General features: G+C 47.6%; 2 protein-coding genes across 2 annotated transcripts in view; one reads left to right on the forward strand and one right to left on the reverse strand.

The window, feature by feature from the left end:
* Positions 1 to 2,791, forward strand: part of tmem245 (transmembrane protein 245) — a 10,655-nt gene extending 7,864 nt beyond the window's left edge. The window contains 7 exon segments of the mRNA XM_062466337.1: positions 230 to 352; positions 482 to 627; positions 796 to 896; positions 974 to 985; positions 988 to 1,147; positions 1,224 to 1,418; positions 1,536 to 2,791. Coding sequence (XP_062322321.1) covers positions 230 to 352; positions 482 to 627; positions 796 to 896; positions 974 to 985; positions 988 to 1,147; positions 1,224 to 1,418; positions 1,536 to 1,587 — 789 coding nt within the window. The 3' untranslated portion in view covers positions 1,588 to 2,791.
* The window catches only part of galnt1 (UDP-N-acetyl-alpha-D-galactosamine:polypeptide N-acetylgalactosaminyltransferase 1), a 41,225-nt gene continuing 14,549 nt past the window's right edge, over positions 195 to 26,870 (reverse strand). Inside the window, exons 3-15 of the mRNA XM_062466117.1 lie at positions 24,718 to 24,857; positions 24,254 to 24,422; positions 16,450 to 16,616; positions 15,729 to 15,856; positions 15,517 to 15,596; positions 14,112 to 14,282; positions 12,122 to 12,239; positions 11,489 to 11,669; positions 10,725 to 10,864; positions 10,062 to 10,160; positions 9,582 to 9,716; positions 9,128 to 9,305; positions 195 to 205 (exon numbers count right to left, since the gene is read on the reverse strand). Coding sequence (XP_062322101.1) covers positions 9,159 to 9,305; positions 9,582 to 9,716; positions 10,062 to 10,160; positions 10,725 to 10,864; positions 11,489 to 11,669; positions 12,122 to 12,239; positions 14,112 to 14,282; positions 15,517 to 15,596; positions 15,729 to 15,856; positions 16,450 to 16,616; positions 24,254 to 24,422; positions 24,718 to 24,856 — 1,674 coding nt within the window. The 5' untranslated portion in view covers position 24,857 and the 3' untranslated portion in view covers positions 195 to 205; positions 9,128 to 9,158. The remainder of the gene's footprint in view (positions 206 to 9,127; positions 9,306 to 9,581; positions 9,717 to 10,061; positions 10,161 to 10,724; positions 10,865 to 11,488; positions 11,670 to 12,121; positions 12,240 to 14,111; positions 14,283 to 15,516; positions 15,597 to 15,728; positions 15,857 to 16,449; positions 16,617 to 24,253; positions 24,423 to 24,717; positions 24,858 to 26,870) is intronic.

A 26,870-nucleotide genomic window follows, 5' to 3' on the forward strand; every position in this document is an offset into this window, starting at 1 on the left:
AATCAGTATGTGTGTGTGTGGTTTCAGTGTGTGTGAAGTGTGTACTGTATTCTGGAAGTGTATTCTCACCCTGTCTGAGTGGTTTCAGTTTGTGTCATGTGTGCACACTCCGAGTGTGTGTGACGTGGGTGGGTGTACTGGTGGTGTGTGTTATGTGGGTGTACTGGTGGTGTGTGTTATGTGGGTGTACTGGTGGTGTGTGTGATGTGTGTTGTAACCCTAACCCTAGATAATGGAGTCTCTGTGGGTAGTGATGAGTCGAAACATTGGGCTGCTGTTTTCCACGACAACCACTCTCCTCACTGTCCTGTTCCACAGCGGCACGGCTCTGCTAAACTTTGCCCTGAGCCTTGTGAGTCTCACAGACACACTTTCACTCTCTATTGTGTTGCGACTCTCTTTTTGCTTTGTTATATAATGTGTGTGTGTGTGTGTGTGTGTGTGTGTGTGTGTGTGTGTGTGTGTGTGTGTGTGTGTGTAGGTCATCTTCCTGACCACCTTGTTCTACCTGCTGAGCTCCAGTGGAGAAAACTACAAGCCAGTCAAGTGGGTGATCAGTCTCACCCCGCTGTCCCAGCCCGGAGCCGCCTCCAACATTATAGGGCAGTCTGTGGAGGAGGCTATCAGGTACACACACACTGACATATACATACATATACACTCACACATACATACACACACTGTATACATTCTATATATACTGTGTGTGTCTCAGAGGGGTGTTTGATGCATCTAATAACACATGTCTATAATAACTGTGTGTGTGTGTGTGGTGTGTGTGTGTGTGTGTCTCAGAGGGGTGTTTGATGCGTCTCTGAAGATGGCTGGCTTCTACGGCCTCTATACCTGGCTCACACACACCATCTTTGGCATCAACATAGTCTTCATCCCTTCTGGTAAGTATTGTGTGTGTGTGTGGTATAGTTACCTGGGCTTGGTGAAACTGAACCCCCCCCCTCACCCCCCTCCATAGCTCTGGCTGCCATCCTGGGGCCGTGCCGTTCCTGGGGACATACTGGGCGGTGCTGCCTGCTGTCTGTGACCTGTGGCTGGCTCAGGGAGAGGGTGTGAGGGCTCTGCTGCTGCTGTTCTGCCATCTGCTACCAACCTACTTTGTAGACACTGCCATCTACTCCGACATATCAGGGTAAGAGGGAGTTCATGGATCTTCGTGTGTGTGTGTGTGATGTACATGTTTTTACACGTTGGTCCCCTGTGTGTAGAGGTGGGCACCCCTACCTGACAGGCCTGGCTGTGGCAGGCGGAGCGTACTACCTGGGTTTGGAGGGGGCCATCATCGGGCCCATCCTGCTCTGCATTCTGGTGGTTGCGGCCAACATCTACAGTGCCATGCTTATGAGCCCCAGTTCTGCCCAGCCAACACCCGTCCAAGCAAGCTGGCCAGTGTATCCCGCTAGGTGTGTGTACACACTCACATCCACACACACATGCATTGTTTTATAGCTACAACGTGGTATTTTCGTCATTTTTTTAAACTTTTTTTCTATTCATGTCATGTGTATTTTTTTCTTCAGGCCTTTCACAGACTCCACCCCCTCGGTGCTGAAGAGAGCGAGCGATGAGTGAGAGGGGTGTTTCTGACTTCCCATTGGTTGTTTTTTTAGGAGTAAACAGACCCATCCCTGATGCCCCGTGCTACAGGGTCGCCCTGATGGGGGCACAGGGGCAGGAGCCATGGTTACCCAGGATGCCTTCTGCTTGCCAGCAGTGGAAGAGTGCTCTGTGCCTCAGCTCAACATTAGGCATAATATTTGCTGTTGGGTGATATAATTGAATTCAGTGCCTCGATATCATGGTAAAATGTGTGGGTTAGGGTTATGATATCTCTACAAAATGCTCTGCAGACTAACTAGAGGGGAGGGGCTTAGCCCTGCTCCCTCTTTCTCCCCAGAGGTCAAAGTTCAGACAGGTCGTTCATTGTTAAGTGTTGCACTAGTTCTGTGCTCTTATCTCATACAGCGGTGATCAGGCCTGATCCTAGAAGAGCCATGTGTCATGTTTAAACTCACATCAGTCTGACTGTCCCTCGTTAAGAGCAGCCAAGCTCTCTGAGATGGAGGTTGGGCTGGAACATAGAGAATGCTGTCCCTTGCATCTCTCCAGGATCTGGCTTGGTTGCCTCTGTTTTTATGCTTGTTTTATTCTTTATCAAGTTTACTGTTAAATGTAAATATCATTGATATTTATGTGGTTTCTTACCTTGTTCTTTGATGTGTTTATGTGATGTGTCATGTTAAGCAGGTACCTCGCATGGTGATTAGCTCTGTATTCAGGCACTTCCTGCGCTGTGAGTTAAGACTTCCTGTGTGGAGTTTGGGCCCCGCATATCGGTTACCTAAGATGAATGTTTTGATAAGGTTAGGATTGATATTGGGCATGGCCTGTTTAGTGCCCCTGTGTATCTTTGATCTATCACTCAGACATATCGATTTGTCACGTTGACCACACACAGCTCACTCAACACTTAGTGATATCAACTGCATCACATCAACACACACCATGCTTATTATAAAACACTTACAAATATAAATTAGTATACACCAGTTAAACTATTTTATCTGATAATTAATCTGTAATCCACATCCACAGCAAAAATGGCTAATGTGCTAGCCGCCTGAAGGGTAACTGTAATCTAATGATAGAGACTGGCCTGGAGATGTATGATTTGGAACTGTGCCATTACCCCTAGACTTATGTACTTTGTAATGTATCTTTGCTGTGTTTTCTACTGGAAATGCACTGAGCTAATAAATATTACAATTTGAACTAAGAGGGTGTCTGTCTGTGTCAAGGTAATATAATGAATCATCGCTGGAAACAAACACAACCAACAAAGTCTATTAAATCAGGAACTTTAGTTGATCATGAACAGAAAGTTAGACAAATGGAACACAAAGTCAACGGCTAAGTAAATCATCCGAAATACCTTGGAACCTGAGTTCAATCTGAAGAACCTTGGAACCTGAGTTCAGTCTGAAGACTCACTGAGTTTGCAGTGTGAGGAGGGTAGTGGTATGGAGGTGCTCTTGACATTGGGAAAGGCATCGTATGACTTGTCGTTGCAGTACAAACTCCATGAAACGTTGTTGTAGCTGAAAACGATAATAGTTCCCTCCTTTCCTGAACAGTCTTCGGTAGGTCAGTCCTACAACAGTTGTGACCAAAAGTATTGCCAGTGATACTTTTTTTGTAATGTTTGCTGGTTCAGTATTTGTGACAAACAAAAGACAAACATTTCCCTCTGTGATATCCTTTAATATAAAGGATCCTGGGCCTGACATTGTTTCAGTGCTGATTTCAAACAGTATTCTGAAGCGTGATCCACACTGTAGAAAAAAGCTGACTAAAAAGTTATAATTACAGATCATTAATCAGAAAATAATAATATAAAAAGATCAAAATAATTCACTAAAAGCTTCTAAATATAGGTGCTGCTATGAACATTCTCATTTTGATAATACACAAATAAACTGTGGTGAGTGTGTACTTGTGTGTAGTTTGTAGTGTGGGTCATCCAGCAGCGCTGATTAGTTATTACACAGTTATACTGGATAACTGTGTAATAACTATAATAACTGTTTAATAACCGTGTATTAACCGTGTAATAACCATGTAATAACTGTAACAGTGTAATAACAGATGGGGGGTCAGATGGCTGAGCGGTTAGGGAATCGGGCTAGTAATCAGAAGGTTGCCTGTTCGATTCCCGACCGTGCCCAAATGACGTTGTGTCCTTGGGCAAGGCACTTCACCCTACTTGCCTCAGGGGGAATGTCCCTGTACCTAATGTAAGTTGCTCTGGATAAGAGTGTCTGCTAAATGACTAAATGTAAATAACATTATAACAGTGTAAAACAATTTATAACAGTGCAATAACAGAGTAATAGCAGTGTAATAACAGTGTAAAAAATTGTGTAGAAAGTGTAAAAAAAGTGTAATAACTGTGTAATAACTGTAACAGTGTAATCACACTGTCAACGACGATCAGAGCCTTGTCCTCTTTGTAGTCTTCAATCCTGAATCTTTGGTTTCTTTGAAAAAATGATTGAGGAGTTCCATGAATCTGAGTTCCCTATCCTTGATCAGATTTAGCTCTCGAAATGGGAAGAATATCAGATGCAAATCCTGATTGGCTAGTCCTTCAGCCCAGTTTCGACTGAATTTCTGCACAGACATGGTTTTTCCAATGCCAGCGACACCCCTCGTTAAAACAGTCATGACCTGTGTGTCCTTTCCAGGAATGGGTTTGAAGATGTCTGTGTATTTGATCGGTATCTCCTTTAGGGTCATGTTCCTGGCTCCTGTCCTGTTGTACCTCATGCTCCTGGTTGACCACTTCCTCCTTCTGTGATGTAGAGCTCAGACGAGATGTTGAGAAGTGTATGCTTTCTTTGCATGGCAATTTACTCAAACATACTCAAACATAAGTCAATTTCAATCTTTTTTTACACAAGGCAAATTAACCCAAAATACCTACAATAAAGATTTAGCAAATATATATGTTACTGTTTTATTTTTCAGCATCTCAAAGGATGATGTTGGAAATGTCTTTTGGTTCAAATGCTATTATGACCCTGTTAGAACAGCATAACTAACCAACACAAAGCACAGACAGACTGAAACCCTCCAGAGACAAAAGGGATTCTTGCTGTTCTCCAGTTTGTCAGTAAAATCCATGAGGTTCCTGCTCTTCAGAATGTGCAGTGATCTTCAGAATATGCAGTGCATTCTGGGACATCTGGGGTCAGAATCCTCCTGAACCACTTGAACTTATTCTCTACAAATTTGATGACGCCATCTTCGAATAACTAAAGGAAAATGGCAAATGAGAAAAACAGGCACCACTACCAATGTTGTCTTGAATATTGTCATGCCAGTGCTATGGCTTGCAACACATTGACCACCTTTATTGATCACTTCCATCCAAGAGAGCAAACTCACACTCAACATGTCCGATAGGCTTGTCTGAGGGCTACTAGAAGACACACTTAAAAAACAACAAAAAACACACTTTTTAATGAGAGCCTTTTTCCCTGCAGAGTGGGCAGGGTGTAGAGGCAGGGTCAGAGAGGCAGGGTGTAGAGGCAGGGTCAGAGAGACAGGGTGTAGAGGCAGGGTCAGAGAGACAGGGTGTAGAGGCAGGGTCAGAGAGACAGGGTCAGAGAGGCAGGGTGTAGAGGCAGGGTCAGAGAGACAGGGTCAGAGAGGCAGGTTGTAGAGGCAGGGTCAGAGAGACAGGGTCAGAGAGGCAGGGTCAGAGAGACAGGGTCAGAGAAGCAGGGTGTAGAGGCAGGGTCAGAGAGACAGGGTCAGAGAGGCAGGGTGTAGAGGCAGGGTCAGAGAGACAGGGTCAGAGAGGCAGGTTGTAGAGGCAGGGTCAGAGAGACAGGGTCAGAGAGACAGGGTGTAGAGGCAGGGTCAGAGAGACAGGGTCAGAGAGGCAGGGTGTAGAGGCAGGGTCAGAGAGACAGGGTCAGAGAGGCAGGTTGTAGAGGCAGGGTCAGAGAGACAGGGTCAGAGAGGCAGGGTCAGAGAGACAGGGTCAGAGAAGCAGGGTGTAGAGGCAGGGTCAGAGAAGCAGGGTCCCCCTCCTCCCTCCCCTCCTCCCTCCCCTCCCCTCCTCCCTTGGGTTTTCCTCTGACTATAATAACAGCTTTGAAAAACTAAATACTGTATCTTGGAAATCCTTGATCGCTGTATCCATTTATAAAAATATTCCTGATCTATTGTGTGTGCATTCACCAATACAAATGTTGCGAAACCATTAATATCTGCCTAACTCCCAGTAATAACATTCTTTAAATCAATGAACACCTCAACATCTGAAGCAGTGCATAAGATGTCTGCTGAAAGGGAGGGGTCCGATGGCTGAGCGGTTAGGGAATCGGGCTATTAATCAGAAGGTTGCCGGTTCGATTCCAGGCTGTGCAAAATTATGTTGTGTCCTTGGGCAAGGCACTTCACCCTACTTGCCTCGGGGGAATGTCCCTGTACCTACTGTAAGTCGCTCTGGATAAGAGCATCTGCTAAATGACAATGTAATGTAATGAATGCCTCTCACCTGTGTTTCTCACCTGTAGTCCTCTTCTTATCTTGACACATGCACCTGATCTTCACATAGAGTAGGGTTAGTTAAAGGCAAAAAAAAGGAAGACCAATGTCCTTCAACTCTTTATGACAGTAATCTGATCCTATATAATTATTTATGACAGTAATCTGATATATATAGATATACTGTAAATCTTGCATGTATTTGTTTGATTTGATCCTGAGCTAAAGGTCACTGTTTTTGTCAAGTCTTTGTCTAAGTTGCTGTTTACATTTACATTTAGTCATTTAGCAGACGCTCTTATCCAGAGCAACTTACAGTAAGTACAGGGACATTCCCCCTGAGGCAAGTAGGGTGAAGTGCCTTGCCCAAGGACACAACGTCATTTGGCACGGCCAGGAATCGAACCAACAACCTTCTGATTAATAGCCCGACTCCCTAACCGCTCAGCCATCTGACCCTCTGTTTATTAAGCTATAAAAGCCACTCCCTCTAACCTCCTATCCAGGACATGATCACATGCTCACAAGGAGCTAAAGAGCAGTAAAGACAGGAGTCAGCCTTTTTGTTGTTGTTGTATTATTCTGTAAACTTTCTCACTTTAGTTTTCTACAACGCTTGGGTCACCTCAGTGTGGAAGCATGGTGGCACACACACACACCTCAGTGTGGAACCATGGTGGTACACTCACACACCTCAGTGTGGAAGCATGGTGGTACTCTCTCCATCAGCAGTCAAACCCCCAAATCAGTAAACACGCATCTGCACTATACAGTCATTCAGTCTAACATGACCCCACTAACTGACACATTCCCCCGCCTCCACGACAAAGAACAAATGAAATGTCAGAACTGTGTGTAAAGCCCTCCCCCTTTGGAGGCTGAAATAGTTTCAGTTTAAGAAGACTGGGAGGGATCCAGGAGTTCAGAAGAAACAAGTAAAAGGGGAGATATGCGGAGTGTTCCTCTGGTTCTCCCCCCCCCCCACACACACACACCCACACACCCCTCTCAGGTCAGAGAGATATGTGTTTAACCAAGTGAGGTATGTCTGGAGCCAGGGACCTGGTCCAGGAACAACCAAGTGAGATATGTCTGGAGCCAGGGACCTGGTCCAGGAACAACCAAGTGAGATATGTCTGGAGCCAGGGACCTGGTCCAGGAACAACCAAGTGAGATATGTCTGGAGCCAGGGACCTGGTCCAGGAACAACCAAGTGAGGTATGTCTGGAGCCAGGGACCTGGTCCAGGAACAACCAAGTGAGGTATGTCTGGAGCCAGGGACCTGGTCCAGGAACAACCAAGTGAGGTATGTCTGGAGCCAGGGACCTGGTCCAGGAACAACCAAGTGAGGTATGTCTGGAGCCAGGGACCTGGTCCAGGAACAACCAAGTGAGGTATGTCTGGAGCCAGGGACCTGGTCCAGGAACAACCAAGTGAGGTATGTCTGGAGCCAGGGACCTGGTCCAGGAACAACCAAGTGAGATATGTCTGGAGCCAGGGACCTGGTCCAGGAACAACGCCTAGTTCCTACTCCATGCACACTCGCAGATCTGAATGAACCCAGGACTAAGGATATCTTACTTTCACTATACAATCATTTCAGATCTAGTCTTTTGTCTAGATGTGTAAAAGTGTAGCTGCTTATGGATAGAACTCTCCCTGTCTCAGGTTGGGGAACTATGTAGATATATTCAACCAGGCAGGCTGGCCTGGGCCCGAGGCCTGGGCCCGAGGCCTGGGCCCGAGGCCTGGGCCCGAGGCCTGGGCCCGAGGCCTGGGCCCGAGGCCTGGGCCCGAGGCCTGGGCCCGAGGCCAGCCTGCCTGGTTGAAGACGGAGACAGACCCCACCCTCATCATCTCCCCTGTAATGTTCTGATCTAAGACACAGCTGGGATCAGATTTAGAATCAGTCTCTGTGCCTCCACTGGGCTGTGCAGGAATCTAGATACAGCAGGAATCTGATTGGAGATCTGATTGTTTAGATAGACTGGGAAGGTTGATGGGCTGGGTTTATAGAATGAAGTGGAGACAAACATGCAAACACACGCACACAAAAACAGGCACATGCACACACACTCCATTGGAGGAAGGAGCCCTTGGAGTGTAAAATATAAAGAGGAAGATATGACAGAATAGATTAAAGTGACAGTCCAGCTCAGCCTACATCCTGTGTGTGTGTGTGTGAATCCTCTACATGTTAAACACCTTCGAGACAAAACAGACAGGAAACGTGTCACAGCTCCATGACACAGGGCCATAAAAACAGATACCATGTAAAAAAAACAAAACAACCAAAAAACATACTGCACATAAAAATCTCTAGATATCACAAACAAGTTATTGTTGTCCGCCACAAGCGGACCAGTCAGGTTACGGGACAGTTTGTTGTTTTTCATGATGAGTTCTTTAGTGAAGAACATTTCCTCCTCGTCTTGTTAACTCCCGATGCTGCAGTTCCAAAGGAAAACACAAGAGGGAGACAGACACTGCTGGAGGATTGACGGAGGGGTGCTCTCACACACACAAACACACACACACACACGGCTGTGTTGCAAATAGAGGGCATTTTCAGCGCACACATGCAATTTCTTCATATGTTTTTAACCGCAGGTTTCTTTTCCGAATGAATGAAAAAATGAAATAGAACGATACTAAAGAAACAGCCCACTTATCACATCCACTCGCCTCCCGTACACATGAACACGCAGCCCGCCCTCTCGCTGGAGAGGCAGTCAGGTAAACAGACATGATGAGTCGGGACTTCCGCCTCGTCCCCCGGAAGCTGAGACAACAGACAACGTCTCTCCTCAAAAACAGCATGTTAATAGTCGCACACATCAAGTCACTCCCTTCCACACCTTAGGTCCTCCTCAGAACAGTTCCACAGCTTCTCCGTCTCTGTCTCACACATCCTCCCTCCCTCAGTCCCCTTTTCTGTCTCCACACCAGCGGGGGCAGACTACAGAAGGTTCTAGAGGTGGTGCCGACCCTCCTCACGTTCACACTCCTCCTGGATCTATCGTGCTCTATTCTCCCTCCCTCTCTGCCAGCCGGTGTGTGTGTGTGAGTGTGTGAGGACCGGCAAGTCAGAAGATCTCGGGTAGTGTGACGTTGCGGAGCAGCCACTGCTGGGAGCGCGTGTGTGTGCAGTCTTTAACGCTGGGAACCTGGCTGTCCTCCTCATTGGCCTTGTCCAAACACTGGTTACTGTTGACGTGCACCAGGGTCAGCTTCTGCAGAGAAGGGGGGAGGAGGGGTGACAGGTCAGTGTTGGAAAACACAAAAATACATCCATCCATCAATCTGAATACTCAGGTCTACTTGTTGACCAGCCAAATGCAGAAACTAAGAAACACACACGCACATACACAGACTTACTCATTACACATTCTCTCTCTCAATCTTTCTCTCTTTCTCTCTCTCCATCTCTCTCTCTTTCTTTCTCTCTCTCCATCTCTCTCTCTCTCTTTCTCTCTCTCTGTCTCTCTCTCTCTCACACACACACTCACCACAGGGTCGTAATCCCAGAGCTGGTTACCCTTGAGGTGGTGACACTTGAGCATCATGACAGGTCCATTGAGTTTGGACACGTCCAGACACAGGTCGTCCGTCCGGATCTCCTTATTGGCTGTGTAGGAGAAAACCTGTAAAGGCAGGGGTCAGGGGTCAGGGGTGAACCCTCTCCCTGTTTTCCTCCACTCTACAACAGGAGACATACCCATGTTCACTCCTGCCACCTTGTTCTGACTCACCTGGTTTCTCTCTCTCTCTCTCTCTCTCTCTCTCTCTCTCTCTCTCTCTCTCTCTCTCTCTCTCTCTCTCTCTCTCTCTCTCTCTCTCTCTCTCTCTCTCTCTCTCTCTCTCTCTCTCTCTCTCTCTCTCTCTCTCTCTCTCTCTCTCTCTCTCTCTCTCTCTCTCTCTCTCTCTCTCTCTCTCTCTATTTTGCCCCAACATTACATTTTCACCTTCCCCTGTCTCCGGATAGGTACCTGGTTGCCTCCCATGCCATGGCAGTTGAAGATGCCAACTTTCTCGTTCTCCTTGCGTGCCATGTTGTCCAGACACTGGTTGGTCTCCACGTTCCGGATCTGAGGGAACAATCACCCCATGATGAACTACTGGTGTGTGTGTTTGTAGATGTTTTGAGAGAGAAGGTAGGTGGGCAGATGAGTGTGCATAACTGTCTGGGTAAGTAATCATGAGTGGTGTTAGAGTTTGTAAGTCAGAGGAAAATGTGTATGTGTGTGTTGAGGTGTGTGTGCGCATAACTGTCTGGACAAGTCATCAGGAGTAGTGTTGGGGCTTATAAGGTGTGTGTGTACCTGTCCTAGGGAGTAGTAGTGTTGGGGCTTATAAGGTGTGTGTGTACCTGTCCTAGGGAGTAGTAGTGTTGGGGCTTATAAGGTGTGTGTGTACCTGTCCTAGGGAGTAGTAGTGTTGGGGCTTATAAGGTGTGTGTGTACCTGTCCTAGGGAGTAGTAGTGTTGGGGGCTTGTAAGGTGTGTGTGTACCTGTCCTAGGGAGTAGTAGTGTTGGGGCTTATAAGGTGTGTGTGTACCTGTCCTAGGGAGTAGTAGTGTTGGGGCTTATAAGGTGTGTGTGTACCTGTCCTAGGGAGTAGTAGTGTTGGGGCTTATAAGGTGTGTGTGTACCTCTCCTAGGGAGTAGTAGTGACGGGGTATCTGGGAGTCGGGGTAGACATTCTCTAGATACCAGCTGAAGGGTTTACACTGCAGCTTCTGTCTCAGAGACAAGCGAGACGTGATGTCACCGTAGTCCACCTTTGTCACGCCTGTGACAAAAACACACACATGCACACACAAACACATGCACGCGCCCACACAAACAAACGCAACACACGTTACGTATTCTTAAGGTACACATAAACAAACTGCTAAAAGAAAGTGGAAGACAGGGATTGTTGAGTGGTTCAAGTGTCTGCCATTCCTCTGCTAGCCTGGGTTCCTCTGCTAGCCTGGGTTCCTCTGCTAGCCTGGGTTCCTCTGCTAGCCTGGGTTCCTCTGCTAGCCTGGGTTCCTCTGCTAGCCTGGGTTCCTCTGTAGTCTGTATGTGTGCATGTGTGTTTGTGTGTCTGTGGTAAGATGGCAAGGTTAATAGAGACTTTGTAGCGTGAAATTACTCCCACTACTTGCCCCCCCCCCCCACACTCTGTCAGGTCATCACAACAACATCAAACTGTCCCTTTGTTAAATGGAGAGGGGTTAGGGTCAAACCTGCAGCCTGGCTTAAAGCCTCAAACACACATACGCACTAACACACACGCACTAACACAAACACTAACACACACACACACACACATGTACTAACACATACTCAAACATAAACATACAACCACATGCACTAACACACACACACCTTAACCCTAATCTGCATGCACTCACAGAAACACACACACCTGGAGATATGATGTAGAAGAAGTTCTTGAAGTCATCCATCCAGACCTCTGCCAGGCGGCGGTTGTTCTTGTTGATGATCTGTCCTGTTCCCCCAGGGAACGTGTAAGGTGTGGCCTTGCGGAACACGTGACCCACGTGAGAACACGTTACGATCTCCAGCGTCCCTCCGCACTGCCAGATCTATAACACGCCATCACACATGAGACACGCCTGGGACCAAGAGAATTTCCTGGTATGTGTGTGTGTAAGTGTGTACATATGTGTGTGTGTGTGTATATATGTGTGTGTGTGTGTGTGTATATATGTGTGTGTGTGTGTGTGTACATATGTGTGTGTGTGTGTGTATATATGTGTGTGTGTGTGTGTGTATATATGTGTGTGTATGAGTAGTAGGGGTGTATATAGTAGTGTGTGTGTATATATATATATATAAGTGTGTGTGTGTATAAAAGTGAGTGAGTGTGTGTGTGAGAGTACTGTGTGTGTGTGTATAAGAGTGTGTGTATATAAGTGAGTGTGTGAGAGTACTGTGTGTGTGTGTATAAGAGTGTGTGTATATAAGTGAGTGTGTGAGAGTCAGACTCACTTATATACACACACTCTTATAGGGTTAGGGTTAGGGTCAGACTCACCCTGAAGGAGATCTCCAAGTTTTCTCCCCCCCAGATGTCCATGCCTGCATCGTATGTCCCAATCTCCTGGAAGTACTCTCTGTGTATGGAGAACAGCCCCCCCGCCATGGTGGGGGTCCTGGGGGGGGATGGAAGGATGAACAGATGTATGGAGGGATGAAGGGAAGGAGGTAGGAAAGGAAGGATGGGAAGGAGAATATAGGGATGAAGGGAGGATGAGAGGAAGGGTGATCCTCTCAATTCAGGAGGGGATCCCTCACTGAATTGCTCCTCCCAAGGTGTCTTCCATTTTTTCTCCTCTAGTGAGTTTCTGGGAGTTTTTCCTTGTCTTCCTTGAGGGTTTAGGTTGGTTGAGGGGCAGTTCTATGGGCGTATGTGAAGCCCTCTGTGACATGCTTGCGTGTAAAAGGGCTATACAAATAAATGTTGATTTGAAGGAACAAGCGATGTACACCCCTGCAGGATAACAGCATCATCCCTCTCTTTCCCTACTATTTGGGTGTTTTTTCCTGGTCTTGTTTTGCTCTGACAGTAGGTAATACTGGGTTATTTTCCTGACTGTTCTCACACATAAATAGCTGCGCTGGCGTCAGACGCACTGAGCTGCCAACACACACACACCATACGAGGAAAACACATCCTGCTCGCCTCTGCGTGTGAGACGGCTGTGTACAACACGTCCAGCCCACGCTGTGGAGAGGTCGCCGTGGGAACGAGGGGAAAAACACCTTGGCTATCGGCATGGTGACTTGTTTACATCTTGTTAAGGTCTTCCGAATGTGAGACGAATGTTGAATGTCGAATATGAAACTAAGTTCACCTCGATGAGCTTTGCTGTGCTGCAGGGCGGAACATTTAAAGTGGACACATTCCGGTACGAGAGGGCACATACAACTAGCCATGATAGCCGTTGTTAGCGACACCAGTTGATAAAAACGGGCTCCTCTCGTACTTCACGCATAGGCCTACTAACATCTTAGCAACATGTCCACAGACAGCGGTTTGACAGTAGTACGACCATTTTAATGACACTTGACAAAACATTAAAACATTTACATTTTTGAAGGAAAGTGATAGTTTGGTTTGCGATCTAGCATAGAAGTCGGGGAAGTTTTGATTATTGTAACACTAAGGTATGAGAGAAATGTGAATTAAAATTGTGTTAGTTTATTCAAAAATAAAAAGTCTTAACCCTTGTTTTGTTTCATATTCATTCAAAAGGAGATATTAGGCAGAATGCTGCATCAGTCAGTCAGTTACTTGTTAATACAGTTAAATGGAGAATGACATGGGTGAATGTCTCTCGACAATTTGTTGATTTATTGTTCTAATAATCGCTAGATTAGTCAGTTATCAAAATAATCGTTACAGCCCTACCACAAACACACACACACAATGATGCCACACATGTACACACACAGCCAGCCATGCCACACATGTACACACACACAGCCATGCCCCCCCCACACACACACATACACACACATACAAGTAGCTGGTCCATTCAATCTCACATTTTATTGGAATGGAGGTTTCTGTACTGGAATGGATATTGATGTACAACACTAATGCACCATTTTATAATGGCAGCAGTCATTAGTATTATAACCAGTTGTGACATGGCCCTGCTGTTCACTGTGTAGGTGAACAGCAGTATGTGTGGCCGTGGCCCTGCTGTTCACTGTGTAGGTGAACAGCAGTATGTGTGGCCGTGCTAGTTATGTGTGGCTCAGTATCTCTGAAATGACCACAATCATGAAAACACAGATTACATAAACTGTGTTGTGACGGTGACCTTGGCTGGGAAACACGAGCAGGAAGAGGTGATGATGGACAAATCAAAACAAGCCTGTTTTCCCTGGGCTTCTCTCTTTGGACACAACAGCTGTAATAGTCCGGTGTGTGTGTGTGTTAATATGTGTGTGTGTGTGTGCGTTAGTATGTGTGTGTTAGTATGTGTGTGTTAGTATGTGTGTGTGTGTGTGTGTACCTGACGGGCAGCGTTCTGTCTCCCTTGCGTCGGTCCATCTCTCTCTGAGGGACGGGGTACCAGCGGAAGTTCAGCTTCCAGTTGAACCCTCCGTAGGTCATGTCTGACCCTGCCATGTACTCAAACGTGTCGTCACTGATCACGTCGATGATGGGACACACCACTGTCATCCTGCCTCCCACACACACACACACACACACACACACACAAACATACACACAAACACTGTTAGCAAACAATACTAAATGGTACTGTTAGGGTTAGGGTTAGGGTTAGGGTTACTGTTATGTGTGCAGAGTGGTGTGTGTCCTCCAGAGCAAAGCTCATTACTATGGAACACACACAACGCTATGACCTGCCTCCCTGCCTCCATCTCTCCTCCTGGAACACACACAACGCTATGACCTGCCTCCATCTCTCCTCCTGTCTGCCGTGTGTGTGTGTGTGTGTGTGTGTGTGTGAGTGAGTGAGTGAGTGTGTCCCAGCCTGAAGGTAGCAGTAGCAAACAGTGAATCTGTAATTAAGTATCAAATCAACCCACGGTACAAGCCCCCTGCAGATTTGATAGATTTTCCCAAACTTGCCAAATGTGTGTGTGTGTGTGTCATCAGAGTCAGTGTGTATGTGTGTGTGTCATTAGAGTCAGTGTGTGTGTGTGTCATCAGAGTCAGTGTGTGTGCGTGTGTCATTAGAGTCAGTGTGAGTGTGTGTGTGTGTCATTAGAGTCAGTGTGAGTGTGTGTGTGTGTGAGTGCGTGTCATTAGAGTCAGTGTGAGTGTGTGTGTGTGAGTGTGTGTCATTAGAGTCAGTGTGAGTGTGTGCGTGAGTGTGAGTGTGTGTGTGTCATTAGAGCCAATGTGAGTGTGTGTGTGTGTGTGTGTCATTAGAGTCAATGTGAGTGTGTGTGTGTCATTAGAGTCAATGTGAGTGTGTGTGTGTGTGTGTCATTAGAGTCAATGTGAGTGTGTGTGTGTCATTAGAGTCAATGTGAGTGTGTGTGTGTGTCATTAGAGTTGGTGTGAGTTTGTGTGTGTGAGTGTGTGTCATTAGAGTCAGTGTGAGTGTGTGTGTGTGAGTGTGTGTCATTAGAGTCAGTGTGAGTGTGTGTGTGTCATTAGAGTCAATGTGAGTGTGTGTGTGTGTCATTAGAGTCAATGTGAGTGTGTGTGTGTGAAACACAGAGAATGTGTGTCTGCCCTTCCCCAGGTCTCTACCCAGTACTTGCTTCTAGTTATTCAGCATTGTCTAAGGTCAAGCACAGTTGGTGTGTGTGTGTGTACGTGTATGTGCACGTGTGTGTGTACGTGTGTTTGCACGTGTGTGTGCACGTGTGTGTGCACGTGTGTGTGCACGTGTGTGTGTACGTGTGTGTGCACGTGTGTGTGCATGTACGTGTTCATGTTACCTGTCCAGTTTGATGCGAGCCAATAAGGGCTCAAGCCAGCCAGTTGTACACTCACAGTGGGCGTCAAGAAACGTAATCACCTGTGAGCAGACACACACAGACACACACACACACACAGGAAGAATAAGACGACACGTAAAGGCAGATCAGACCCCGTACAGTCTCTTAAAAGTCGGACACACGCACGCGCTCACTCACACGCACACACACACCTGTCCAGTGGAGAGCGAGGCTCCCTTCAGACGAGCTCGGATCAGTCCTGACCTCTGCTCCATGCGGACCACTCTGACAGGAACCTCCATCCTCCGCACGTACTGCTCTAACGGACGCTTCAGGAAGTCTACACACACACACACAGACATACAGACACACAGACAGACACACAGACACACACACAGTCAGACAGACCAGTCAGACAGACACACACACGCACACACATAATACGTCAGTTGGATATTCCATGGCTCTCTAAAATGAGGGACACCCTTCCTGGAGAGATTTTCATCTCTACCGGGAGTCAGGTGGCTGAGCGGTTAAAGAATCAGGCTAGTAATCAGAAGGTTGCTGGTTCGATCCCCGGCTCTGCCAATGACGTTGTGTCCTTGGGCAAGGCACTTCACCCTACTTGCCTCGGGTCCCTGTACTTACTGTAAGTTGCTCTGGATAAGAGCGTCTGCTAAATGACTAAATGTAATGTAAATGAATAACTCCCTACAGCCTCTACCAGCCTCCACCCCTACAGCCTCTACCAGACTCCACCCCTACTGCCTCTACCAGCCTCCTGCCCTACTGCCTCTACCTGCCTCTACCAGCCTCCTGCCCTACTGCCTCTACCAGCCTCCTGCCCTACTGCCTCTACCAGCCTCCTGCCTCTACCAGCCTCCTGTCCTACAGCCATGTGTGGGTGAGTGTGTGTGTGTGTGTGGTCCACACCTCTCTCGCTGGCGTCGTCCACCAGGATGACCTCCTCCAGAAGAGAGCGTGGCGAGCGGTCGATGACGGAGCGCACGGTGCGCAGCAGCGTGGTCCACGCCTCGTTGTGGAAGACGATCACCACGCTGGTACGAGGAAGGTCATCTGGATACAGCTTGTTCTTACACCTGGGCGAGAGAAAGAGAGAGAGAGAGAGAGAGAGAGAGAGAAAGAAAGAAAGAGAGAGAGAAACAGAAAGAAAAGAGAGAGCATTGGGGAAGGGTGGCAGATAGAGGGAGGAGTATGACATCCTGTTACAGGGTTAGGGCTAACCCTACAGGCAGCATTGATTATCACGGCTGGACAGTCATATTACTGACAGCCTGGATCCCTGGCCCAGGATGTCACCTTGTCCTTAGGATATACACACTGCCCCCCCACACACACACACACACACACTGCCCCCCACACACACATTGCCCCCCCCCCACACACACACACACACACACACACTGCACTTCCCAGAAGAGTAGGAATGTAGTGATGGATGAGAGGAATCTATCCCCCTCCAGCTGTACTCTGTTTCTGGAATCCATTACCCTGCGAGCGTGAGTGTGTGTGTGCGCGAGTGTGAGTGTCTGTGGGGGGCATCTCAGTGAGTGAGCAATTCCAAGGCATCAAATGATTCACTTACAAACAGTAACACCTAGGGGTGTAACAATATATAGTGGAACAATATATCGCAATACAACATTTTTACAATCTGTATCGAAGAGTTATGGCAATATTTTTACAATATGACGACCGTTTGATCCTATTGGTTGAGCTACCAGCACGAGACCTACTCTGCACCTGCGTCATGCGTGCATTCATTGCATTCACAGAAATCGATTGAACTGAGTTAACTAAATTGTATGTACAACAAAGAAGATTATTGAAAATGTTTAATGTTTTGGAAATAAATCTGTTAATTGAATTTCAGTTTAATTAAAAATGTTGTTAAAAATATTGTGATACGTATTGTATTGTACACCCAGTATCGTGATACGTATCGAATCGTGAGCTGAGTGTATCGGTACACCCCTTGTAACACCCTAACTTTCTACTCGGGTCCACATATCTACTCAAACACACTCATATTCACACAAACACATGCACCCACACACACACTCAGACCCCCCCACCCCTCCCACACAGACACCACCCCACACACACACACTCAGACCCCCCCACCCCTCCCACACAGACACCACCCCACACACACACACTCAGACCCCCCCACCCCTCCCACACAGACACCACCCCACACACACACACTCAGATCCCCCCACCCCTCCCACACAGACACCACCCCACACACTCAGATCCCCCCACCCCTCCCACACAGACACCACCCCACACACACACACTCAGACCCCCCCACCCCTCCCACACAGACACCACCCCACACACACACACTCAGACCCCCCCACCCCTCCCACACAGACACCACCCCACACACACACACTCAGACCCCCCCACCCCTCCCACACAGACACCACCCCACACACACACACTCAGACCCCCCCACCCCTCCCACACAGACACCACCCCACACACACCAGGTCTTTCCAGACATGATCAATGCTCCTAAAAAAATACATAAAAAAAAGCATGACCTTTACATCTGCAGTGCACACATCCAGACAGAGAGATGTGTCTGTGATGTGTGCGTGGTGCGTGTGTGCGTGGTGCGTGTGTGCGTGTGTACGTGGTGCGTGTGTGCGTGATGCGTGTGTGCGTGGTGTGTGCATATGCAGGGCTCAACGTTAAAAATGTTTGCCACTGGGCCAGTGGGTTTGAAACTTACTGGCCCCAAGACAATTTTTACTGGCCCCCCAGATAAAGTTGTAATTTATCATTGTTTCAACAAAACCAAAGACTTATAAGTTATGTTATTCTGTTAACATGTTTAACCATTTATTAAACACATCCTGGATATAAAAAGGGTTAGGGTTAGGGTTAAAAAGAACTAAAAGGAAATCACAAATGGTACAAACGGCCCAGAAGATGGATTGTCAACCAGCCGCTTAGCCGTCACGCAAACCAGGTGCTGTCTGCTATTAGCATGGCTGGTCAGGGATTGTTTTCGAAAATTGTCGGTGCCTGTGTAAAAAGATCCACTTTTGTCTGCTTTAGACGGGAACATACGACAGACGACACCAGTGCATCTTAGTTCCATAAAAAAAGTTGCTTCCGTTTCAGCTCGTAGCTCTCCTTCACTTCAGTGTCTCGCGCCAGTTGTTAAAACATTTATTGAGATTAGAGAATTACAATTTGACAACCACTCGTCACTCACTACTCAAGTCTTGATTGGCCAACGGTGCGCCCCACGAGCTGCAAAGTTATTTATGCATTTAGCAGATAGAAAAACATGCAGGATGTTAAGTTTTACAATGCGATTTTTTTTCAATCAGTGTGTGCAATTTTTCGAGTTGCTAGTTTAACTGTCCCGACGTTACTTTTTACTGGCCCCGGGCCATCGTTCTTGTCGAGCCCTGGTATGTGTGTATGTGTTTGTGCAAGTGTGTAGAGACGTGAACAATAAAAGATCTGACTAGCAGGCTGTTTTTGAGGAAGTTGTCAGCTTGGACTGCAGACTGGTTCTGATTAAACCCACACACACCACTTTCTTCCTCTCTGTCTCTCTCCGAGTCACACACACACACACACACACACACACACACATCCTCCCCCTCTCACACACATACATGCTGGCTAACCCTAACCCATATGAACACTCATAAAAAAGCTTGAGTCAGAGACTAGAGGTGTGGTCATGGAAACTGTTCAGTAAGATGGGTTTGGTCTGGTCCACCCAACGCACACACACGCAAACACATGCACACACACCCGCCCACAAACACATGCACACATTTATCCTGTCAGTCTGTCTTTGAACTACACCTTCACCCCCCTTCACCCCCTTACAGATTAATACATTATGCACACACACACTGACACACACACACTCACACACTCTGGCATAGCCCATCTGGTATTGACTCTGTTTTATCTCCTAATTGAAAAAGCAGAGGAGGAAAACAAGCCTGTGAGAACACACCTGGTAAATACACCTGGGGGGTATTCCAGGTAGCGGGTTTAACAAACTGTGAGCCTAACCCTGAACTCTAAGTTGATCTACTCTAAAATGGGAAACTCCGACTTTTCGGTTCCAGAAAAGCTGATTTGAATTTGTTAAGTCAACTCGGAGTACGTCAACTCTGAGTTAAGCACGGGCATGAGAACTATCAAGCCAACATCAATGGAGCTCCGATACGAGGCTCCACCATGGCACCTGGCCATAGGCGGAAATCCCGGGGGGGACAGGGGGGACACAACCCCCCCATCCTTAAAATAGGAAATCACTGTAAACATAAGGACATTTCAATACTATTAATAATATACATTTAACATATTACAATGTAGGCAGGGTTCTAAATTAACACCCGCCAACCCGCCAAATGCGGGTTAAAATTCATTTTGGCGGGTGTTAATAAAAACTCACTAGCCAGTTTGGCCGGTGATACATGAGGCATTAGATGAATGATACATAAGGCTCTGTTCTCGGCATGGTTCTCGGTTTCATGGTTCTTCGCCATGAAAGTTTGCACAGACAAGGAATTTGCTTTGGCAGGAAGGTGCATACAATAAACATATACCTAAAATTTAAATATGTGGACTATCTATACTAAGGGTACATAAACTAGCAGTACTAAGTGGGATTAGAATAGAATTAAATATACAATAAAATAAAATATAAATTGCCGTAAATTACAATATAAAAATACAAAAATACAAATATTACAAAAAATACAAATGTACAAGATACCATTTTGTAATGCAGTGCAAAAAGCAGTGTGTTTTAAGCAAGAAGTCATTGGAGTCAGTGTGGTCCCTTGGCCTTGTTGAAGAGGCCAACAGCGGAAGGGAAGAAACTGTTTTTGTGGCGTGAGGTATTGGTCCTGATGGACCGCAGTCTTCTGCCGGAGGGGAGTGACTGAAACAGGGAGTGTCCAGGGTGGGAGGAGTCGGACACAATCTTCCTCGCTCGCCTCAGGGTCCTCGAGGTGTGCAGGTCCTCGAGGGTAGGCAGATTGCAGCCAATCACCTTCTCAGCAGGATGATACGCTGCAGTCTGCTCTTGTCCTTGGCAGTGGCAGCAGCGTACCAGACGGTGATGGAGGAGGTGAGGATGGACTCAATGATGGCTGAGTAGAAGTGCACCATCATTGTCTTTGGCAGGTTGAACTTCTTCAGCTGCCGAAGGAAGTACATCCTCTGTTGTGCTTTCTTGATGAGGGAGCTGATGTTCAGTTCCCACTTGAGGTCCTGGGAGAGGATAGTGCCCAGGAAGGGGAAGGACTCCACAGTGTTGACTGGGGAGTCGCACAGGGTGATGGGGGTGAGTGGGGCTGTGTTCCTCCTGAAGTCCACAACCATCTCCACTGTCTTAAGAGCATTGAGCTCTAAGTTGTTCTGGCTGCACCAGGTCACCAGGTTGGCCGCTTCCCACCTATAATCAGACTCGTCTCCACCAGAGAAGAGCCCAATAAGGGTGGTGTCGTCCGCAAACTTCAGGAGTTTGACGGACGGATGACTGGAGGTGCAACTGTTGGTGTACAGGGAGAAGAGCAGAGGAGAAAGGATGCAGCCCTGAGGTGATCCGGTGCTGATGGACTGGGAGTCAGAGACTTGTGTTCCCAGATTAACGCACTGCTTCCTGTCAGACAGGAAGTCTGTGATCCACCTGCAGGTGGAATCAGGCACGTTCAGCTGGGAGAGCTTGTCCTGAAGCAGGGCGGGGATGATGGTATTGAAGGCAGAGCTGAAGTCCACAAACAGGATCCTGGCATAGGATGCTGGGGAGTCCAGGTGCTGTAGGGTGAAGTGGAGGGCCATGTTAACTGCATCGTCCACAGACCTGTTGGCTCTGTAGGCAAACTGCAGGGGGTCCAGTAGAGGGTCAGTGATGGATTTAAGGTGTGCCAGCACCAGGCGCTCGAAAGACTTCATTACCACAGAGGTCAGGGCGACGGGTCTGTAGTCATTATGTCCTGTTGGCCTTGGCTTTTTGGGCACAGGGATGATGGTGGAGGACTTGAGACAGGCTGGCACATGGCATGTCTCAAGGGAGGTGTTAAAGATGTAGGTAAACACCAGAGACAGCTGGTCAGCACAGTGCTTGAGGGTGGCTGGAGAGACAGAGTCCGGCCCAGCTGCTTTGCGGGGATTCTGCCTCTTGAAAAGTCTGTTAACTTCACCCTCCTGAATGGAGAGAGTCGTCACTGTAGAGGGGGGGAGGCCTCCTGGGTGGGAAGGGGTAGTTCAGGACTGTCCAATTGTCTTTCAAATCTGCAGTAGAACTCATTCAGGTCGTTGGCCAGGCGGGAGTCGTTAGTGGAGTGGGGGGCTCTGGGCTTGTAGTTGGTAATCTGCCTAAGCCCTCTCCAGACAGAAGCAGAGTCGTTTGCAGAGAATTGGTGTTTTAGTCTCTCTGAGTACAGTTGTTTAGCCTCCCTCACCGCCTTGCTAAACCTGTTCTTCGACTCCTTGAAACTTTCTTTGTCCCCACTCCTAAACGCAGCCTCTTTCTCTGACCTCAACCTTCTGAGTTTAGCTGTAAACCAGGGTTTGTCGTTGTTGTAGCTTACCCTGGTGCGTGTTGGTATACAGCAGTCCTCACAGAAACTGATGTATGATGTCACAGCCTCTGTGAGCTCATCCAGACTATTGGTAGCAGTCGTGAACATGTCCCAGTCAGTGCAGTCCAAGCACGCCCGCAGATCCTCCATAGCTTCACTGGTCCACTGTTTTGATGTCCTCACAGCAGGCTTACAGCGCTTTAGCTTCTGCCTGTATGCAGGAATCAGGTGGACCATGGCGTGGTCAGAGTGACCCAGTGCTGCTCGGGGGACCGCATGGTATGCTTTGCTGATTGTAGAGTAGCAGTGATCCAAGGTGTTTCCTTCTCTGGTAGGGCATTTGATGAATTGTCTATATTTTGGGAGTTCTTGAGTGAGATTGCCTTTGTTAAAGTCGCCTAGCACAATAACCAAGGAATCCGGATTTTCATGCTCCACACTCAGTATCTGGCTGGCGAGCACACGTTGAGCCTCGTTGACGCTAGCCTGCGGAGGCATGTAGACGCCGACCAGAATGAATGATGCAAACTCTCGTGGCGAGTAGTAAAGAGTAATAAAGTAAAGTAAAAAGTTAACTTAATGCAGCGGTGGTTAGGAAAAACTTCTGGGGGCAACAAAAGGAACGAGGCAGGGGATGAGGATATTGATAGCACTAGAGAAACAAAGAAAAGACGTAATGTAATGCCAAATGGCTGACGGGTCGGGAATGGCTTGTGTTTGACAATGAAAATGTTGTCATGTTTTGTAAGGATTGCCGCATGTAGTCTACGCATAAGAAAAATTATGTTGCTTACTGACACAGTCTAGTGTAATGTAAATACACTGTTCTTAATAAAGAGTATATTAGGTCAGTTTAATTAATGCCTGCTTAGGACAAAACGTTACTGTAAATGCATGGGCAGGAGTCAATCTCATCATGACGCGAATGGACGTTTTAGCCATTTACAATAAATGGTGTCCTTACTTAGTCACGTGTTGGTGATTTCACATACCCTTGCATCATACTTCTGTGCTTCATTTTACTTCATTTTCTGTGTTTTTCATGTCAACAATGTTAATAAAATGATCAAATGCATTCAGTGAAACTCATAATTGTTCTTATTTTCACCGGAAAGAATTTGGCTAGTGGAAATTCTGATTGGCTGGTAACTTTAGAAAGTTACCAGCCAAATTGGCTGGTGATCAAAAAAGTTAATTTAGAACCCTGAATGTAGGCTATGTGTTACAGCAGTAATTTTGGTGTCCCCCTCAGGAATTGCTCTTGAGAAAATGTCATATAATTGTCCCCCCCAAAATTGATAGAATTTTTGCCACTGCACCCGGCTGAACCCACTGAACTCCAGCTCAGCACTCAAACTCATTTCATGGATCAATGTTCAATTTCTCCGGCCTGTTCTGAAGTATGTCTGTGTGTGACGTGCGTGAGCACATTTGTCTAATATCCTGTCAATTACTCTACAACATTAAAATGACCCAATATGATATGGACAGGTATCAGATTTGGACACCCTGGAACAGTTTAACTAGCTACAGGTGTTCAGACAGACAAATGCCAGATATCAGTTCTGCGTTAAAAGAGAACACCTAGGTAGTCTGCATCTCCGTGAAGAAACTAAAATGTATGGAAGCTAGCAATGCTAACTCATGCTAGCATAGAGCTGTTTAGCCAGAAGGGAGCTAGCTGGATGAGACTGATCTAAATACACAGGGATGTGTCAACACACACTGCAGGTATGTGGTGACCATATAGGGTTTTGTCCAGGCAAGCTGACCACAAGTCATACAGGGAACCAGCTTTTCTTATTTTCTTTCTTTTTTTTGTCTTTGAGTCCTCCGGATGTTATGTGTCTGTGGTGAGCTTCTGGAAACCTCTACTGGTATTCGATGGATACTACCTTTCCTGTTACTGATACCTCCATCCTCCCACCATTTTGGTATTGGGTGATAGATTATTCAGGTCTAGCTGCAGACTCAGTTATCTACCATGGAATATGAAAGATACTAGCTAGATCTGGAGAATCTGTCTCTGTGATCTAGACTTAGATATGAGTGATATATTAGTGAGGTCTAGCTAACTGCTGACTCAGTGATCTGTAGTGGGACATAACAGATAGATTATTGAGGTCTGGCGGGAGACTCACCCCTCCAGACGGACGTCTGGTAGGGACCTGTTGAGAGCAATCATCTCAGAGGCCATGAGGTTGAACTGGTTGATCTTGAACATCTCCTTCATCTTCTCCTGGTTCTCCTTGGGTATCACCACAGGCTTCCCCCCCTCACCAGGCCCATCCCGAGGCCTCGCCAGCACATCTGACACACACAAACACATGTCAGATGAGGAAGAAGTGTGTGCAAGTGTTTGTAGGATACTGTGTGTGTGTGTGGGGGGATTTATTTGTGTGTGGGTGTATGTTTATACACACAACGTTGTGTGTGTGTGTGTGTGTGAGTGTCTTTGTGTGTGGGTGTGAGTGTTTGTGAGTGTGACAGTGTGTGTGTGAGTGTGTGTATGTGTGTTTGTGTGGATGTGTGTGAGAGTGTGTGTGTAAGTGTCTTTGTGTGTGTGTGAGTGTGTGTGAGTGTGAGAGTGTGTGTGTGTACTCACCATCCCTCCCTGGTAGTCCTCGCTCCTTCTTGTCGTCACACTTGTTACACTCGCTGAAGTAGAGCAGGATGAACATGTCCAGCATCACCCACACCAGTGATGTGGCCAGGACCACCTTACAGTAGGCAAACCTCCGCATGCTGCACACACACACACACACACACACACACATACACACACAGGGGAAAAGACAACATTAAGATAAGCCAAACACAAAGAAACAAAGAGCTGACACAGCAATCCATTACTCTTGTAACTGAATAGCAAAGCTGAATTCTGAGGCGTGATCTTGAGTTGTCTGTAAATTCTGAAGCCTCAAAACACAATTACAAGCTTTACTGCAGCTCAGCAGAGATCTCTGAGTTTCCCCCATCTCTCTCTCTCTCTCTCTCTCTCTCTCTCTCTCTCTCTCTCTCTCTCTCTCTCTCTCTCTCTCTCTCTCTCTCTCTCTCTCTCTCTCTTGCTCTCTCTCTCTCTCTCTCTCTCTCATCTGGTCTGTCTCTATCTTTCTGTCCCCTTATCTTGTTTGTTTCGTCTCTTATCAGATGCCTTCTCTAGAGGTCACCTTAATAAATCTGAACAGTCCAAGAAGAGAGTGTGTGCGAGTCTCTCTGTTTCATGTGACTCTGGGGATTAACACACCCAAAATACACACACATATACACACACACTCATTCATACTCCCACTGTCCTCTTGTTTGGTGTGCAAGTGAGGTTTCAGTATGTTATTCACACAGAGAAAAGAAAGAGAGAGATGGAGGGTTAGATTATCTGTTGACAGATAAATATAAAGTGAGGGAGGTAAGAGAGACACAACACAGAGAGAGAGAAGGGGGAGCTGTGGTGGAGAGAGACAGACAGAACACAGAGAGAGAGGTGGGGGAGCTGTGGTCGAGAGAGACAGACATAACACAGAGAGAGAGGTGGGGGAGCTGTGGTAGAGAGAGAGAGAAAGAACACAGAGAGAGAGGTGTGGTAGTAATTGCTTTTCTTTGGCAGGCAGACAGAGCCAGACACAACCACATTAAAATTCCTCTACACCCCTCTCCCTCTGCTTTCCCCTACTCATTCACTCTCTCTCCCCCTGCCCCTCCCCCTTTCTGCACCTCCACTGCTCAGTTTTCAGCAGGTAAAATATTTGATTGTGCTGCATCTTCGCTGCCTCCTGGTCAGAAGGTGTTCTGGCGTGGCCAGAGAGATGTGTTTTGGAGGAGGAGGGATGTGTCTTGGAGGAGGAGGAGAGATGTGTCTTGGAGGAGGAGGAGGAGGAGGAGAGATGTGTCTTGGAGGAGGAGGAGGAGGAGGAGGAGAGATGTGTCTTGGAGGAGGAGGAGGAGAGATGAGTCTTGGAGGAGGATGAGGAGGAGGAGGAGAGATGTGTCTTGGAGGAGGAGGAGGAGGAGAGATGAGTCTTGGAGGAGGAGGAGAGACTGTGTTAACTTTATGCTGTGACTGAAGCCTGTTTAAAAACAAGCTCTTCACTGACACAGCACAGAAACACTCTTTTATCTCTGCCTTTACCACTCACTCTTCCATACCTTCTTTAATCTCCCTGTGAACACTCCCCTCCCCCCCTCTCTCAGTGACGTCCTCTCCTTTCAAGAGCGGTTACCATCACTACCTCCCTCTGAGAACACAACTCCCCCTTCACATCCCTCTTCTCCCTCCCTCCCTCCCTCCCTCCCTCCCTCCCTCTTCTCCCTCCCTCCCTCCCTCCCTCCCTCCCTCCCTCTTCTCCCTCTTCTCCCTCCTTCCCTCCCTCACTCCAGCTCCCTCCCTCCCTCCATCTCCCCCTTCCCTCCAGCTCCCCCCTCCCTCCTTCCAGCTCCCCCCTCCCTCCCTCCATCTCCCCCTTCCCTCCAGCTCCCCCCTCCCTCCCTCCATCTCCCCCTTCCCTCCAGCTCCCCCCTCCCTCCCTCCAGCTCCCCCCTCCCTCCCTCCATCTCCCCCTCCCTCCAGCTCCTCCCTCCCTCCCTCCAGCTCCCCCCTCCCTCCCTCCATCTCCCCCTTCCCTCCAGCTCCCCCTCCCTCCCTCCATCTCCCCCTTCCCTCCCTCCATCTCCCCCTCCCTCCAGCTCCCCCCTCCCTCCCTCCAGCTCCCCCCTCCCTCCCTCCATCTCCCCCTTCCCTCCCTCCATCTCCCCTTCCCTCCA

Source organism: Osmerus eperlanus, chromosome 7 (assembly GCF_963692335.1).
Source record: "Osmerus eperlanus chromosome 7, fOsmEpe2.1, whole genome shotgun sequence".
NCBI lineage: Eukaryota > Metazoa > Chordata > Actinopteri > Osmeriformes > Osmeridae > Osmerus > Osmerus eperlanus.